Source organism: Ranitomeya variabilis, chromosome 2 (genome assembly GCF_051348905.1).
Source record: "Ranitomeya variabilis isolate aRanVar5 chromosome 2, aRanVar5.hap1, whole genome shotgun sequence".
NCBI lineage: Eukaryota > Metazoa > Chordata > Amphibia > Anura > Dendrobatidae > Ranitomeya > Ranitomeya variabilis.
This window is the reverse complement of record NC_135233.1, coordinates 884,076,794-884,094,174: the sequence shown is the minus strand read 5'-3', so window position 1 is coordinate 884,094,174 and position 17,381 is coordinate 884,076,794. Positions and strand designations below refer to the sequence as shown.

At 43.8% G+C, this 17,381-nt stretch overlaps 1 protein-coding gene across 16 annotated transcripts in view; it reads right to left on the bottom strand.

Annotated features, from left to right (window-relative positions):
- Positions 1 to 17,381, bottom strand: part of DLG1 (discs large MAGUK scaffold protein 1) — a 389,579-nt gene that overhangs the window by 342,070 nt on the left and 30,128 nt on the right. For all 16 annotated transcript variants that reach the window (XM_077290372.1, XM_077290374.1, XM_077290377.1 and 13 more), the window contains exon 2: positions 13,105 to 13,236. In XM_077290372.1, coding sequence (XP_077146487.1) covers positions 13,105 to 13,236 — 132 coding nt within the window. The remainder of the gene's footprint in view (positions 1 to 13,104; positions 13,237 to 17,381) is intronic.

Sequence of the window (17,381 nt, the reverse complement as noted above, 5' to 3'; positions counted from 1 at the left end):
GAAGCTGCACCACATACAGTAAAAGGTTTAAAGTTTGGATATGCTTATTCATGCAATGGCTTTCCTTGTTCTTATTAGATGGAGTACATGAAGGGACGCATATGGAAACAAGGAGTAAAAGAAACAAATGAAACTAACCAGAATGTGCATTACACCTCAGATTTCTCAAAGTTCCCCCCCTTACTCTGATGATAACTAAGGTATGTGCACAATAAATATTTGGTACAGTAATTTCTGCATCTTTTGCCAGGAAAAACGCACGTACAGATTTTTCAGATCGAGAAAAATACAACATATGGCATACAGTACATATGACATACAACAGTACATATGACATACAACAGTACATAGAACATACAACACATAACATACAGTACATACAACAGTGCATACAACACATACATAGACATACAGTACATATACACAACACATACAGTACATACAACAGAGTACATACTTACCTTTACCTTGATCCCCGAAGCCATTGCTCACCTGTAAAAAAATATTAAAATAATAAACAATATACTCCCTGATCCGCAGATATCCAATTATTACGAGTGTCCCACGATGATCTCGCGGGAGAGCAGCCACATCAGCTGATGCGACCGCTCTCCAGGGGCTCCGGGATACAATGCCAGAAGGTATCCTTCCGCACTGTATCCCTCCGCCTCTGTGAGAAATAGTTCCTACTCTCACTGGTGGCACTGCTGTGTGGGAAAATTCCCACGCAGCTTTGCCATGAAGTGAGATCAATTAACTCAGGTAATCTCTTCAGTGATGCACTGCAGGAGCCATTGTCTCCTGTCAAGTGTGTCACCGGAGGCCTATAGAGCAGTGACATCACCCGATGTCAATGTTCTATAGGGGAGATCGTCGTGGGACACTCGTTATTAATTGGACTATAGCGGACAGGGAGTATACGGTTGGTTTACTATTTTAAATTTTTTTGAGTATGGCAAGTATGGTGAAATTAAGATTATTAAAATACTTTTTTCTGGCTGTGTTTCTTTTTTTTTTTTTTTTTTTTAACTCACGACTATTGAATTAGTAATGGATAGGCGTCTTATTGATGCCTCTCCATTATTAACGGGGCTTAATGTCACCTTACAATAGCAAGGTGACATTAACCCCTTATTACCTCATTTCCCACCTCTATAGAGGAGTGGGAAGAGAGGGGCTGAGTGCCGGAATTTTCGCATCTTACAGATGCGCCATTTCTGGGGCGGCTGGGGGCTGGTATTTGCAGCCGGGGGGGGGGGGGGGGAAGGGGGCAAATATCCATGGCCCCTCTCTAGGCTATGCATATCAGGTGTCTGTGTAGCCTTTCTGGCTATAAAATATAGGGGAACCCCACGTCTTTTTTTTTTTTTTTTTTGGGGGGGGGGGTCCCCCTAATTTAATAGCCAGTAAAGGCGGTCTCATAGTCATAGCCTGGGAGGGGGCCATGGGTATTACCCCCTTCCCAGGCTACAAATATTGGCCGCCGGCTTTTCCCGTCTGGCGCAGAAAATTGCGCGGGAGCCCACACCACTTTTTTTTTCTTTTTTTTTTTAATTAAACATGTTCATTAATCAACATCGGCCTTGCTATTATATCTCTATGGATATATCTATAGATAGATATATCTACCCATACACACATCTATCCATAGATATATGAATAGATAGATCTATAGATCTATCTATATGTAGATCTAACGATGGATAGTAGGAATTCGACAGACATATCCATTCATTTACCTATCTATCTATAGAGAATATAATATATATATATATATATATATATATATATATATATATATATATATATATATATATATATATATATATATATATATATATATATATATATATATATATATATACACACACATACGCACACTAGATGGTGGCCCGATTCTAATGCATCGGGTATTCTAGAATATGTATTTATAGCACAGGCCACGTAGTATATAGGAGCCATGTAGTATACAGCAAATAGTACGTGGCCTGTGCTATATAGTATGCGTTAATACAGGCCACGCAATATATAACAGTGGCCACGCAGTATATAACACAGCCCAAACAGTATATAACACAGCCCACGTACTATATAACAGGCCACGCAGTATATAGCAGCCACGTAGTATATAACACAGGAGACGTAGTATATAACACAGGCCACATAGTAACACTGGCCACGCAGTATATAGCAGCCATGTAGTATATAACGCAGCCCACCTAGTATCTAACACTGCCCACGTAGTATATAGCAGCCATGTAGTATATAGCACTGCCCACGTAGTATATAGCAGCCATGTAGTATATAGCAGCCATGTAGTATATAGCACTGCCCACGTAGTATATAGCAGCCATGTAGTATATAGCACAGCTCACGTAGTATATAGCACAGCCCACGTAGTATATAACAGCCATGTAGTATATAGCACAGCCCACGTAGTATATAACAGCCATGTAGTATATAGCACTGCCCACATAGTATATAACAGCCATGTAGTATATAGCACTGCCCACGTAGTATATAGCAGCCATGTAGTATATAGCACTGCCCACGTAGTATATAGCAGCCATGTGGTATATAGCACTGCCCACGTAGTATATAGCAGCTATGTAGTATATAGCAGCCATGTAGTATATAGCAGCCATGTAGTATATAGCAGCCATGTAGTATATAGCAGCCATGTAGTATATAGCAGCCATGTAGTATATAGCACTGCCCACGTAGTATATAGCAGCCATGTAGTATATAGCAGCCATGTAGTATATAGCACTGCCCACGTAGTATATAGCAGCCATGTAGTATATAGCACTGCCCACGTAGTATATAGCAGCCATGCAGTATATAGCACTGCCCACGTAGTATATAGCAGCCATGTAGTATATAGCACTGCCCACGTAGTATATAGCAGCCATGTGGTATATAGCACTGCCCACGTAGTATATAGCAGCCATGTAGTATATAGCACTGCCCACGTAGTATATAGCAGCCATGTAGTATATAACGCAGCCCACGCAGTATTTAGCAGTGTGGGCACCATATCCCTGTTAAAAAAAAAGAATTAAAATAAAAAATAGTTACATACTCACCTCCTGGGACCCAACGGCGCGCTGGCGATGTGCGCGCGGCTGCCGCCATCTTCCATTCCCAGGATGCATTGCGAAATTACCCAGAAGACTTAGAGGTCTCGCGAGACCGCTAAGTCTTCTGGGTAATTTCGCAATGCATCTCTGGGACCGGAAGCTGGCGGAAGGCGCGAGCGCATCCTCGGACTACGGAGGGTGAGTATAGCAGGTTTTTTTTATTATTATTATTTTTAACATTAAATGTTTTTACTATTGATGCTGCATAGGCAGCATCAATAGTAAAACGCTGGGGACACACAGGGTTAATAGCAGCGGTAACGGAGTGCGTAACCCGCGACATAACGCGGTCCGTTACCGCTGACATTAACCCTGTGTGAGCGGTGACCGGAGGGGATTATGGAGCGAGCGGGCGCCGGGCACGGACTGCAGGTGAGTAGGGACGGACTAATCGGACTGTGCCCGTCGCTGATTGGTCGTGGCAGCCACGACAGGCAGCTGGCGAGACCATATGTATGTATGTATGCATGTATATAGCAGCCACATAGTATATAGCACAGGCCACGCAGTATATAGGAGCCATGTAGTATATAGCAGACAAATACTACGTGGCCTGTGCTATATACTATGTGACTGCTATATACATACATTCATATTCTAGAATACCCGATGCATTAATACAGGCCACGCAGTATATAACACAGCCCAAACAGTATATAACACAGCCCACGTACTATATAACAGCACACGCAGTATATAACACAGGCGACGTAGTATATAACACAGGCCACGCAGTATATAACAGTGCACGTAGTATATAGCACAGCCCACGCAGTATATAACACTGCCCATGTACTATATAGCACAGCCCCCACAGTATATCACACTGCCCATGTATATAGGACAGCCCCCGCAGTATTTAGCAGTGTGGGCACCATATCCCTGTTAAAAAAATAATTAAAATAAAAAATAGTGATATATTCACCCGCCGGGATCCACCGAAGCTTTGGTGATGCGCTCGCGCCTGCCGCCATCTTCCGTTCCCAGGATGCATTGCTTAATTACCCAGAAGACTTAGCGGTCTCGCGAGACCGCTAAGTCTTCTGGGTAATTTCGCAATTCATCTCTGGGAACAGAAGGTGGCGGCAGGCGCGAGCGCATCGTCGGACGACGGAGAGAGTGAGAATAGCAGGTTTTTTTGTTTTTTTATTATTTTTAACATTACATCTTTTTACTATTGATGCTGCATAGGCAGCATCAATAGTAAAAAGTAGGGGACACACAGGGTTAATAGCAGCGGTAACAGAGTGCGTTACCCGCGGCATAACGCGGTCCGTTACCGCTGGCATTAACCCTGAGTGAGCAGTGACTGGAGGGGATTATGCGGGCGCTGGGCACTGACTGCAGGGGAGTAGGGAGGGACTAATCCGACTGTGCCCGTCGCTGATTGGTCGCGGCAGCCATGACAGGCAGCTGGCGAGACCAATCAGCGACGCGGGATTTCCGTGACTGAAGTTGCAGACAGAAAGACGGAAGCACCCCTTAGACAAATATATATATATATCTACTATATAATTGTCTAAGGGTCACTTCCGTCCTTCTGTCTGTCTGTCGGTCACGGATATTCATTGGTCGCGGCCTCTGTCTGTCATGTAATCCAAGTCGCTGATTGGTCGTGGCAAAACAGCCACGACCAATCAGCGACGGGCACAGTCCGACGGAAAAATGGCAGCTCCTTCCTCCCCGCAGTCAGTGCCCGCTCCATACTCCCCTTCAGTCTGCGCTCACACAGGGTTAATGGCAGCTTTGACCACGGTGTAACGCACTCGGGTAACGCTGCTATTAACCCTGTGTGACCAACTTTTTACTATTCATGCTGCCTATGCAGCATGAATAGTAAAACAATCTAATGTTAAAAACAATAAAAAATGGTTATATACTCACCGTCCGTCGGCCCCCAGATCGACAACAGGCCTTTCCCGCTCGCGACGCTCCGGTAACCGGTCCATGCTGCGATCTCGCGAGACGATGACGTAGCGGTCTCGCGAGACCGCTACGTCATCATCTCGCGAGACCGCAATACACTCTTGAGACCGGAGTGCACGAGCAGCGTCGGTAACCGCTTCGCTTGGATCCGGGGGCTCCGAAAGGTGAGTATATAACTATTTTTTATTTTATTTCTTTTTTTTTTTTTTTTTTTAACAGGGATATGATGCCCACATTGCTATATACTACGTGGGCTGGGCAATATACTACGTGGGCTGGGCAATATACTACGTGGGCTGGGCAATATACTACGTGGGCTGGGCAATATACTACGTGGGCTGGGCAATATACTACGTGGGCTGGGCAATATACTACGTGGGCTGGGCAATATACTACGTGGGCTGGGCAATATACTACGTGGGCTGGGCAATATACTACGTGGCTGGGCAATATACTACGTGGACATGCATATTCTACAATACCCAATGCGTTAGAATCGGGCCACCATCTAGTATATATAGATAGATATATAGATAGATAGATAGATAGATAGATAGATAGATAGATAGATATAGATAGATAGTTAGATATATGGATAGACACAGATATATATCCATATATCTATCTACATCTATCCATAGATACATCTATAGATATATGAATAGATATATCTATCTATCCCATTCTATCTATCGATAGAAGGAATGAGATGGATAGATAGATGACAGATAGATGGAGAATATCAATCTATCTCCTTCTATCTATCTATATATCTATAGTTCAATAATACATCTTCATTAAGCTTTCAAAAACGCATAAAAAATGCATTAAAAAATGCATCAAAATTGCGCAAAAAACGCACCTGCGTTTTCTGCCAAGAGATGCAGATTCAATGCAGAAAAATCCACAGGCAAATCTGCAACGTGTGCACATACTAATATATATACAAGGTATATACTTGTGTAGAAGCCGAGTTTTTCAGCACTTTTTTTGCTCTGAAAACACCCCCCTCGGCTTATACATGAGTCACGGTCCCAGAAATCCAGCGGCGGAGGGGGAGCGGCGGAGCAGAGGGTCACAGAGGCCGGAGCTGGCGGCTGTGCCTAAAGCCTGTGCAGCTGCTGCAATAGTGCACAGTGCCAGCCGCAGCCGCCGGCTTCCAGCACTCATCATACTCACCTACCGGCGCGCCCTCGGTGCAGGTAAATTAGAAAAAAAAAAAAAAAAAACACATCTTAACAGGAATCATACATAGGGATAAGGGGATAAAGCCATGCACACCAGGACAGGGACTGGAGAGCCATGCACACCAGGACAGGGACTGGGGAGCCATGCACACCAGGACAGGGACTGGGGAGCCATGCATACCACGAAAGGGATGTGGGGACAATTCATACCTGGCTTATACTCGAGCCAATAAGCTTACCCAGCTTTTCGAGGCAAACGTAGGTGCCTCGGTTTATACTCGAGTATATACGGTAATTTTTCCACCTGCACTGTGGAAAAATTCATGGACACTAATAATTTGCAGTTTTGCAATGTCATTCTATTATTTGCTGCATCGCTTGCTATATGTATCACCCAATTGTTAAGTGATTAAGAGCATCTGTGTTATACATTGTAAAAGAATATTTAAATGACTGCATGTTATTTGACCATTAGTCATTATTATTATTAATTATTAGAGCGCCACTTATTTCATGGCGCTTTACATGTGAGGAGGGGTATACATAAAAACAAGTAAAATAATCTTGAACAATATAAGTCACAACTGGTACAGGAGGAGAGAGGATCCTGCCTGCGAGGGCTCACAATCTACTAGTCATGAGTAAGACTACCTAGTGCAGTCGAAACATGTCGACTGTGTCATGTCAGCCATGTAAATTTTTCTTTTTTATGTGCCATATTTTCTTTAGAAAAAGAAAAGGAAAATCCAGTCCTGTTGAGCCGGACTCCAATTTTTCTATTATCCTTGATGTGAGGCCAGGGTGACACCGGTGTCTGAGCCCCAGGTGGATGAGCATAGAGCAACTGGGTGTGCTGGAATCAAGTTTCTATATTTTCTGTTATATAAAAAACAAATGCTGTTCAATAATCAGCGAAGGGTGAGCACAATAATTAATTTGCCAAAGGCAACAAAACCCTAACTAAAGACTATAATAAAACATAACTTTTAATGAACCAATAAAGGGCGATTAAAAACCTCTAGGTTAGTGAGTGTCAATCACCAGGCTAGCCTCATACCCTGATGAAGCCAGTTCATCTGGTGAAAAGTCGGGGAGGCATAAGAGTTAATTTTATTAGCAAGTTAGTAGTGTACCAAACAATTCTGAATGAAGGTATAGGTAGCAGCAGCACCAATCCTACAGATTTAATATTATAAAAGACACCAGGCAAAAATCCAGTTTGATTAGATTACTTCAAAATAACCTGGTGATGGATAAACACTAACATAGCGGGTTTTTTTTTTTTTTTTCTAATATTTTTATTGATTTTGCAAAATTTTTTGAAGGTGGGGGGAAAGGGGTAGGGAAGAAAGGTAAAGGGTAAATAATTCCCTGTAAGACAGGGAAAGGGAAAAAAAAAAAAAGACAGGCGTATCAATGTACATATACAAGCTTTGAAAATTATACAATTATTTGTAGCTAATCAAGGCTTCAAAATGAACCGAAATACCTGTAAGAAAAAAAACAAGTTAATTAAAATAAGAGTACTTTAAATTCTTCTGTACATGTAGGCCCGTCATGTCTGGAAACACCCTAAGGCGACCCTAAACTGAATGGGGGGAAAGTTTGGTTATTAGAAGAAGTCAATAAAGTGGAAAAACTTCTTATGGTAGTAAAAAGGTAACTTAAAGTTCTTTTAACCAGGACAACCGGAGCAGGTATCCAACTTCACTATAGGGGGTAATCCGAAGGTCTCCTCTGGGTGTATAATTCCTACGCGTTTGAGGAAATCAATACCCTCGTACGGAGAAGAAATATGAGTCAGTCCCGAAGAGTGTTTCACCTGGAGGGTTGAAGATTGAGTCCAGATGTATGAGAGCCCGGCACGTAAAAGTTCACGTGTGATTTGAGAAAAGGCTCTTCTGTTTTGTAGAGTGTCTTTTGACAAGTCCTTGTAAAAGACCAAATGGCTGTATGGGGATGAAAGGAATCGTTGCTCCCTCGAGACACCAGAAACGAATTCCTCACCCAATTTGGGTAAAACGAAACAATAACGTCACTTGACAGATTCTGCGGAAGTGAGGGTGGCCTACGTATTCAGACGACTTTTTCGACCAAAAAACTTTCATTAGAATAAGGAAACAAGTGTGAGATCATTGAGGAGACATAACCCCTCAGTTGGGAAGACTGGATCGTCTCTGGTATTCCTCTGATCTTAATGTTGTTTTATCTTCTAAAATCCTCGTAATTAGCTAGGTTGGTTTTTAAGATGTTTAAATTTTTCTGGATCTCTTCCAATGACTTTGAGGGCTTGAGAATTGTTTGGGGGATGTTATTTTCAATCTTTTTGTCAGATCTCGGTAAAATTGAGGTGGACCGAGAACTAGCAGAGATGATAGAGGGAGTTAACTTTGAGTTATTGGTTACTGATATCAGTGCCTCTTTAAACAGACTTTTTATGAAAGATTCAGATGCTTTGGTGTTATTTACCTGTCTAGAGTCAAAATTGGCTTCGTTCCCACGAAGATTCGCTGAGATTAGAAAGGATGTAAGTAGAGAAATTATGAAGCCCTTTGTCGGGTATTCGTCAGAAGCAGGAATCTCTTCCAGTAGTAGTGGATTTATAGAAGGATTTTCATAATTATGAATTTCAACATGTTTAGAGATCTCACTTGTATCCCCACTTGTTGAGGAACTGTCAGAGAAGGCACTTGAGTCATGGTCAGAAGCACTAATATCCTCCAAAGATTTCTCTGAGTGTAATCCCTCTAGACTCTCCACAGAGCCAGAAAAGCTACTAGATTGTTCCGTCAGTGTGTCCTCGCCTTCCCCACCCCCATGAGCTCTTAGTGAGTCTTCAAATTTTTTAAAGGAAATTTCCAGAGCTCTGTAGAATGTTGGTTTGATTCTACCAGGGTTCTCAGAGATCTCCCCTGTTAGTGTCTCTTTAAGGCTGTCATTCTGAGTGTCTGTGATGGTGTGACAGGGAGGGCTTGTTTCAGAGGAGTTATGACCACTCAATATTGTTTTATGAATGTTATGTCTCCCATTAGCGCTGGTCATCCCACCTACACCCTGTATATTATGTTCCCAAGGAAGTGATTGTATGCGTGAGGTGGGGAGATATTGCGGTCTACTTACTGACCATTGGCCCCCTCCTGTCTCCTGTCCGGATTTTGATCTCTCGTCCTCTGCTCCCAGCGCTCTGTTCTCCTCCATGTCAAAGCTCCCCCGAGGTGCTGTTGTGTTGGTGTCTTGTGCCCGCAACGGCGCGCCTGCTTGGTTTTGCGAAGCTCTGTTCTGTGTCCGGGGTCCAACTGTTACCCAGGTCTTCGGCACAAACTCTTGTGCCTTGTAGTTCAGGCTGCTCCTCTGGCTCCTGGAGGCCGGCTGCTTCTTACCGGGTTCCTGCAGCTCTTCATTCCGGTCCTGCTGCAGTGGCTTGTTGCATCTCCTCGGCGTCGCTGTGGGCCGCTGCTGTATCTCGGGAGCCGCCCGCAGCCTTGGCACAAACTCCGGAGAGTTGCGCCTTAGCTGCGGCGGCGTGGGCGCCATCTTTGATCCCGGTCTGCTCCTGGTTCTCTGCTCCCATTGATCGCCGGGGGAACCGGTCCTTGTAGCCGCAGACCCCACCACTGACTTGGTGTGAGCCGATGAGCAGCTGGCTCCGGTGTGCAGCTCTCCGAAGCGGTCCCGCTGTGGCAGCGCGTCTTTAATCTGCCGCAGCGATCCTGCAGCCACCCACCTCTTTGGAACGAAGGCTGGAGCGCTGATCCTCAGCTGCTGTGGAGCGGGCGCCATCTTGCTTCCGGTCCCAGCTCTCTCTGCAGCCGCTGCATCCTGTCCTTTGTCCCACTGTGATTCCGCCCGCCTCTGCTTGTTTTGGGTGCGGGGAGGTCCGGGGTCTGTTCTCCGCAGCTGTGTGGCGTCTCTCTCCTGCGCCGCTGCATCTTGTGGCGGCGGCTCATCAGCTGATCGCTGCTTCAGGGCAGATCCTGGAACGCTGATCCTCGGCGCCGGCGGTGTGGGCGCCATCTTGATTTTAGGTGCGCTCCTGCTCTGCAAAGTCTCCGCTCCTTGCCGGTTACTTTCACTAGCGCTGCAGGGCAGATGCAGGGCTGTGTCGGCGGCCGATGTCCCGCTGTTCAAGGGCTTTATTTGCGTTGGTGAGCCCTGTGTTTTCAGCTTGTGATGGATGAGGGGGATGGGACTTCTTTGTCCCTACATACCCGGCATGAGTCTTTCTGTGGGACAGATCTCCGTCTTCTTTAGCCCCTCTCTGGCTCCAAATTGTTGCAATCTTGCTGGGAATTTTTGATCCCTTCTTTGCTTGGGTGGCTCCTGGCATGATATAAATGCTACAGGAGTCCAAATATTCCACTTTAGTAAGATAATAGTAGGCTTAATAAGGGGAATTAGCAGGAGCTCGTGTGAGACACGTCTGCTCCCTTCCCCTGGCAAACCACGCCCCAACATAGCGGTTTTTAATCATCCTTTATTAGTTCATTTAAAGGTAAGGTACCGCGTTTGTAGATCATTAATAAATCACTGTAATGTAGCATAACATGCTGCTATAACCAAGTTTTAAATGCATGTGAAACAGATTTCGTGTGTTATGTGTGTTTAAAGAAGGAACTGGGGGCTGACATCTTGGTTTTGCAGCAGTAGCAGGGCACTAACAGTGTCATTTTACAGCACCCTATGGACATAGGAGCTAATAGACCGGCGCTGACCCCATCTTTAACATTGGAGAGGCGTTAGCAGTGATCTGGGCACGCCTCTGTGGGCTGCACAACTCACTGCTGTAGGTGTGACTAGCTGCCATTTTATTATAGCCCAGTGCTCTCTGCCAAGCTCCACTTACTCTCTATCACAGGAGAGAAGTGCACTGCTCCTCTGTACTCCAGGCACTGGGCAGACATCCTCTGCCCCTCACACGCTGCCCTGTGTGCTTCTTCTGCTGTGTCTCCGCCTCCCCCCTCACACACAGACCCTCATTCACAGCCTGCAGAGAGAGGTGACACCTGACACCTGTCTCTGCCATACAATGTATCTCTCCCCTCCCTCCACAATGCCTGGCCATTCACTGCAGACCTGGAGCTCCTTCTTATCTTACTGAGGGATGAGTCACAGACAGCTCTGCACAGACAATGCTGCTCCATACACACCACATAAACTATATAACTGTGATTCTGATGCAGTAACTGCTGGTGATATCAGATCACAGGGCAGTCACACACAAAATGGCTCTGCCCTGTGATGCTGCTCTTCATTCTGCCCCAGGGATATTAGACCACCCAAAAGGGGAGGGAAATGCTGATGTCAGCAGTTACTGCCCAGATTTTCCAGCTAACAGTAAAGCTGATAAGTCTTACTATAGCTGCTTGAGGTCTAAAACGGAAAATGCTCCCCCTAGTGGTCAATATATATATATTTGTAAGAAAATATATAATATTTTTCATATAGAAATGTTTGCAAACAGTGCAAACATTGCATTAATACATTTTATTTACTATTTTAAGCTTAATTTCACAAAAAAACAAACTACAAGAAAACTGGTGGCACCTTCCCTTTAAAGTTATGTTTTATTATAGTTTTTACATGGGACGAGGGCTTTAGTGGAATGGGCGCTAGGTGAGTATAACTGTATTCGTTATTTTTAAAAGTAAAATGGTGTGTCTTTATTTCAAATAAATGACTTTATTCTTGCTTTGTGTTTATTTACAATATGACCATAGGATTACTAATAGATAGTCGTCTTAAAGAAGCCTCTCCATTACTAATCCATGGGCTTGATGTCACCTGACAATACAAAGATTATATCAACCCCACAAATATTACCCTACTTGCCATCGCCACAGGTCAAGTGGAAAGAGACTGGCAAAGTGCCAGAATTGGTGGATCTAATAGGATGCGCCTTTTCTCTGGTGGCTGCAGGCTGCTATTTTTAGGCTGGGGGGGAAACATGTATGGCCCCTTACCAGCCTAAGAATACCAGCCCGCAGTTGTCTGCTTTTGCTTAGATGGTTGTCAAAAACCTCCATTTTTTTTTTTTTTTTTTACTTATTTGAATTAAAAAAAAAAAAACTCGACACGGGGACAGCCATGAAAAAGCTGACAGCTAGTCCCATCAGACGACACCTGTGGCCGGAGGTAAACTTTTTACCTCCAGTCACAGCTGTGGGCTCATGCTTTCATCTGACAGCGTCTGAGCTGTGGTTCTCTGACCGGCAGTAATGATCTTACCGTCAATCAGAGGCAGTGTTTACCGCAATGTCATGCAGATGACAGAGTGGCAAACAATGGATGTTCAAGCCCCCATCCATGTGAATGAGGTCCGGATACGAGAACCAAATGTTAACTGTTCGGTCGAACCCGCCAGACCCTAATGGCCATCACTACATGTGACACATCATTGAGTTCAGTGTTTTAACCACTACCTCATGCTGTTCTCAGATGGCATAGCAAAAATCTGCTGACAAGATTCTCTTTAAAATGCCAATTATGGCTGAAAAGCCATCAACTGCTGCCAGAGATGTAGGCTCAGCTCCAGAGCAAGCTTCCAAAGGAAGAGACCCAGCATATAACATTGAGGGGTTAACTGTTTCAAATATGGGCTTTTTATACAAATTAATGCTGTAGCCAGATATCTTGGGTCAAAAAGGAAACACATTATGAACACTGAGCTTCTTTGGAGGGGGGTCTTTTTTTAACAAAACAAAAATGTTGCACAAGTTTTTCTATAGGACTAGGAAAAATGCATTAAAAATACAACACATACAAGGAATTACACCAAACACATTGCAACCTAGAGTAGATGTTCTTGACTTGACACCAAACAACTTGTGTGTCCAAGAATATAAAAGACCTACCAATTAAAGCTTGGAAGAGGTTGCTCTGAAAGATGTTGATGACCCGCTCGATTGATTTTCTGAGTTGCTTATCCTCAGTCTGGTTCAGTTTGGTGCGATACTCCTCCAAAAGGTCCAGGGCACGCTGAGTATCTATACAAGTATAAAAACAAATATTAAATGTTATGTTACACAGAGCAAAGAATAAACTAAAAAAAAAAAAAAAAGTTTACATACAAGGAAGGGGCAGAAATGACTACTGATGTGAGAAGCTACAGTTAGGTGCAAGTGCTTCAAAAATTGCACAAAAAAAAAAAAAAACTGCAGATCCACAAATGTATTCATTTTTTTTCTTATTCAGAATGTTCACTATATGATAAAACTGACCTGACAATAGTATTCACCAGGTCGTTATGCTTACGCAGCAGATACAGATACCAAACATATAATTTTTTTTTTATTTTTAAGTGGTGAAAAAACAATTAAAAATTTGATTAAAAAAAAAAAAAAAAGTTTGCTTGCTTCACCATTTTGACTTCAGGAAGAAAATTAAGTTACAGTGTGAAACATGTACACACTAAATGCTAAAAGACTAAATAATGTATGGATACTAATGTCCTGACTGCATCAATAAAATTAGGTGTAAATGAACACACCGTATACAATGGCCATCAAAAGTTTAAATTTTTTTTTTTTGTGAGATCATTCTGTCTGGTTGTTGTGATGCCATTTTCCTGGTGATTTTAGTAAAAAAGAAGCAAATGGCTGTTAGCTATAAAGGATGAAAATTGTGTGACATGGTATTATCCCTTTATGTGTTAGTTTTCAACATTTCCTGGGCCAAAAGTTTTGCATATTTTGTCATGGGTAGTTGAATTTTGCTTAACATTTTAATTTTTTTTTGGTTGTGTGTTTTTTGATTAAAACATGGCAAAGCCAGATTTATTACCAGATGTTAGATAGCTTATTATTCTGAGAGTAAAGTCAGGCAAAAACAAAAAAAAGAGATAACTATGAGCAGTTGAATTCCAAGTGCTACATGTAATAAAGAAAAAGAAGGTTATGGAACAGCTGACAAACCTACAAGTGGACGCCCATGGAAAACCTCCTCCAAAGTTGATCATATTATTAAGAAAAAGTCAGCATCTGAGGTCCAGAAAAGTGCAGTACAGACTTCGTACGAAGTGAAAAAATATGGGGTCAAAGTGAGTGGCCAAGCTGCCGTGTGACGGCTAAGAGCTGTAGGGTTGAATGCACAAGTTCCACACAAGAAGCCTTTCATCTCTGCAAAGAACCAGAAGGTCTGACTTGAGTTTGCCAAGGAACACAGCCAATGGAAAGAGTTAGATTGGTCTAAGGTGTTGTGGTTGGATGAATCCAAGTTCAATTTGGTATGTACCGCCCAATTGGAAAATGTAATAATGTAAGGTGAGAAACACCTACAGTGAAACATGGTGGTTGCAAGATCATGTTTTGTGGCTGCTTTTCTGCATCTGCCATTGGCCCTCTGCACAGAACTGATAGAAATATGAATGCTACCATGTACAAGGATATACTGAAGAATGTAATGCTGCCACATGGTAAAACCCAAGTAGGCAGGGACTGGAAATTCTAGCAAGACAAGGATCCTAAGCACACATCCACTTTAGTAAAAAATTGGTTAGCAAAGAAAAGTGTTCGCCTGTTTGGCTTACCCGATTTGAATGTAAGAGCAGTTTTGGGATCAGTTAGTGCAAGGAGTTGGGGGCCCGTACCAATAGCAATAAAGATTAGTTGTTTGCAAATTTGCTAATGTAATGGCGCAAGATCCCTCAGGTTGTCTTGAATACCCTAGTGGCTTCAATGCCCCGTCGGTGACGTGCAATAATTAAAGCAAGAGATTATGCTACAAAATACTAAGTTATGGCATTGTAAACAATTACCGTATATACTCGAGTATAAGCCGACCCCCCTAATTTTGCCACAAAAAACTGGGAAAACTTATTGACTCGAGTATAAGCCTAGGATGGAAAATGCAGCAGCTACCGGTGAATTTCAAAAATAAAAATAGATGCTCCATACCATTCATTATTGCCCCATAGATGCTCCATATAAAGCTGTGCCATATATAATGCTCCATACCATTGATTATTGCCCCATATATTATCCATATATAGCTGTGCCATATAGAATGCTCTGCACCGTTCATTATGGCCCCATAGATGCTCCATATAAAGCTGTGCCACATATACAATGCTCTGCACCGTTCATTATGGCCCTATAGATGCTCCATATAAAGCTGTGCCATATATGCTCTGCACCGTTCAGTTTGGCCCCATAGATGCTCATTATAAAGCTGTGCCCTATATGCTCTGCACCGTTCAGTTTGGCCCCATAGATGCTCCTTATAAAGCTGTGCCATATATAATGCTCTGCACCGTTCATTATGGCCCCATAGATGCTCCATATAAAGCTGTGCCATATATAATGCTCTGCACCGTTCATTATGGCCCCATAGATGCTCCATATAAAGCTGTGCCATATATAATGCTCTGCACCGTTCAGTATGGCCCCATAGATGCTCCTTATAAAGCTGTGCCCCATATACAATGCTCTGCACCGTTCATTATGGCCCTATAGATGCTCCATATAAAGCTGTGCCATATATGCTCTGCACCGCTCAGTTTGGCCCCATAGATGCTCATTATAAAGCTGTGCCCTATATGCTCTGCACCGTTCAGTTTGGCCCCATAGATGCTCATTATAAAGCTGCCCCATATGGAATGCTCTGCACCGTTCAGTTTGGCCCCATAGATGCTCATTATAAAGCTGCCCCATATGGAATGCTCTGCACCGTTCAGTTTGGCCCCATAGATGCTCCTTATATAGCTGTGCCCTATATGCTCTGCAGCGTTCAGTTTGGCCCCATAGATGCTCCACATAAATCTGTGCCATATATAACGCTGCTGCTGCAATAAAAAAAACAAAACACATACTCACCTCTCTTGCTTGCAGCTCCCCAGCGTCCGGTCCCGGCGTCTCTCCGCACTGACTGATCATGCAGAGGGCGGCGCGCACACTATATGCGTCATCGCGCCCTCTGACCTGAACAGTCAGAGCGGCGCCCGGCGTGTGGAACGAGGACAGGTAAATATGCGATACTTACTTGCTCCCGGCGTCCCGCTCCTTCCCCCGGACAGCTGGTCTCCGGGTGCCGCAGCCTCTTCCTCTATCAGCGGTCACCGGCACCGCTGATTAGAGAAATGAATATTCATTTCTCTAATGAGCGGTCCCACGTGACCGCTGTACGGGGGAAAAGCTGCGGCACCCGAAGACAGTGTGACGGGCAGGGGGAGCGTCAGGATCGCCGGGACTAGGTAAGTATGCCTCAGCGCTCTCTCCCCCTCACCCGCCGACCCTGCCACAGACCGTGACTCGAGTATAAGCCGAGAGGGGCACTTTCAGCCCAAAAATTTGGGCTGAAAATCTCGGCTTATACTCGCGTATATACGGTACTTTCTATGTTGTGATCAATAAATAGTATATGCAAAACTTTTGGCAGTTTTTTTAATTAAATGACCATACCTGTATTCTAAAGAATTATGGTGTAAAATTAAGGTCTTGCATGATGACAACTTCATGCACTAGGAAAATGGTATCACGACAACCAGACACAAGTAATCACACTTAAAAAAAAAAAAAAGAAAATGCAAAACTTTTGGTTGCCACCAATTTTTTTATTGATATGTCTGATCATGCAATGCAAACCTCTTTAGGTTGTCCACCATTTTTTTGATATGTCTGATCAGCCAGGGTCAGAAACCAAGCAGGCGCCGGGACAGGTCAGAGAGGCCCAGAGCCTGCGCACTGCAGAACAGGGCAGATAAGTACGCCTGCGAAGGAGCGCAATGCTGGGGAGCGATGAAGCAAGCAGCAGGGCGGAATCACAAGAAGACATGAAGTGCGGGACCCGGACCTCCAACACCCATCGGTCCAGACCGCCTTCCCCCGTGTGAGTATAATAAGAGTTATTTTTCTTATCTTTCAGGTCGGACTGGGGGCTTATCTACAGCATTATAGAATGCTCCTCCTCACCTCACCCCCTATCTGTCGGAGTCCCACAAGGTTCAGTCCTTTGCCCCCTGCTCTTCTCCATTTACACCTTTGGCCTGGGACAGCTCATAGAATCTCATACAGTTAGGTCCATATATATTTGGACACAGACAACATTTTTCTCATTTTGGTTATAGACATTACCACAATTTAATTTTAAACAAAACAATTCAGATGCAGTTGAAGTTCAGACTTTTAGCTTTCAT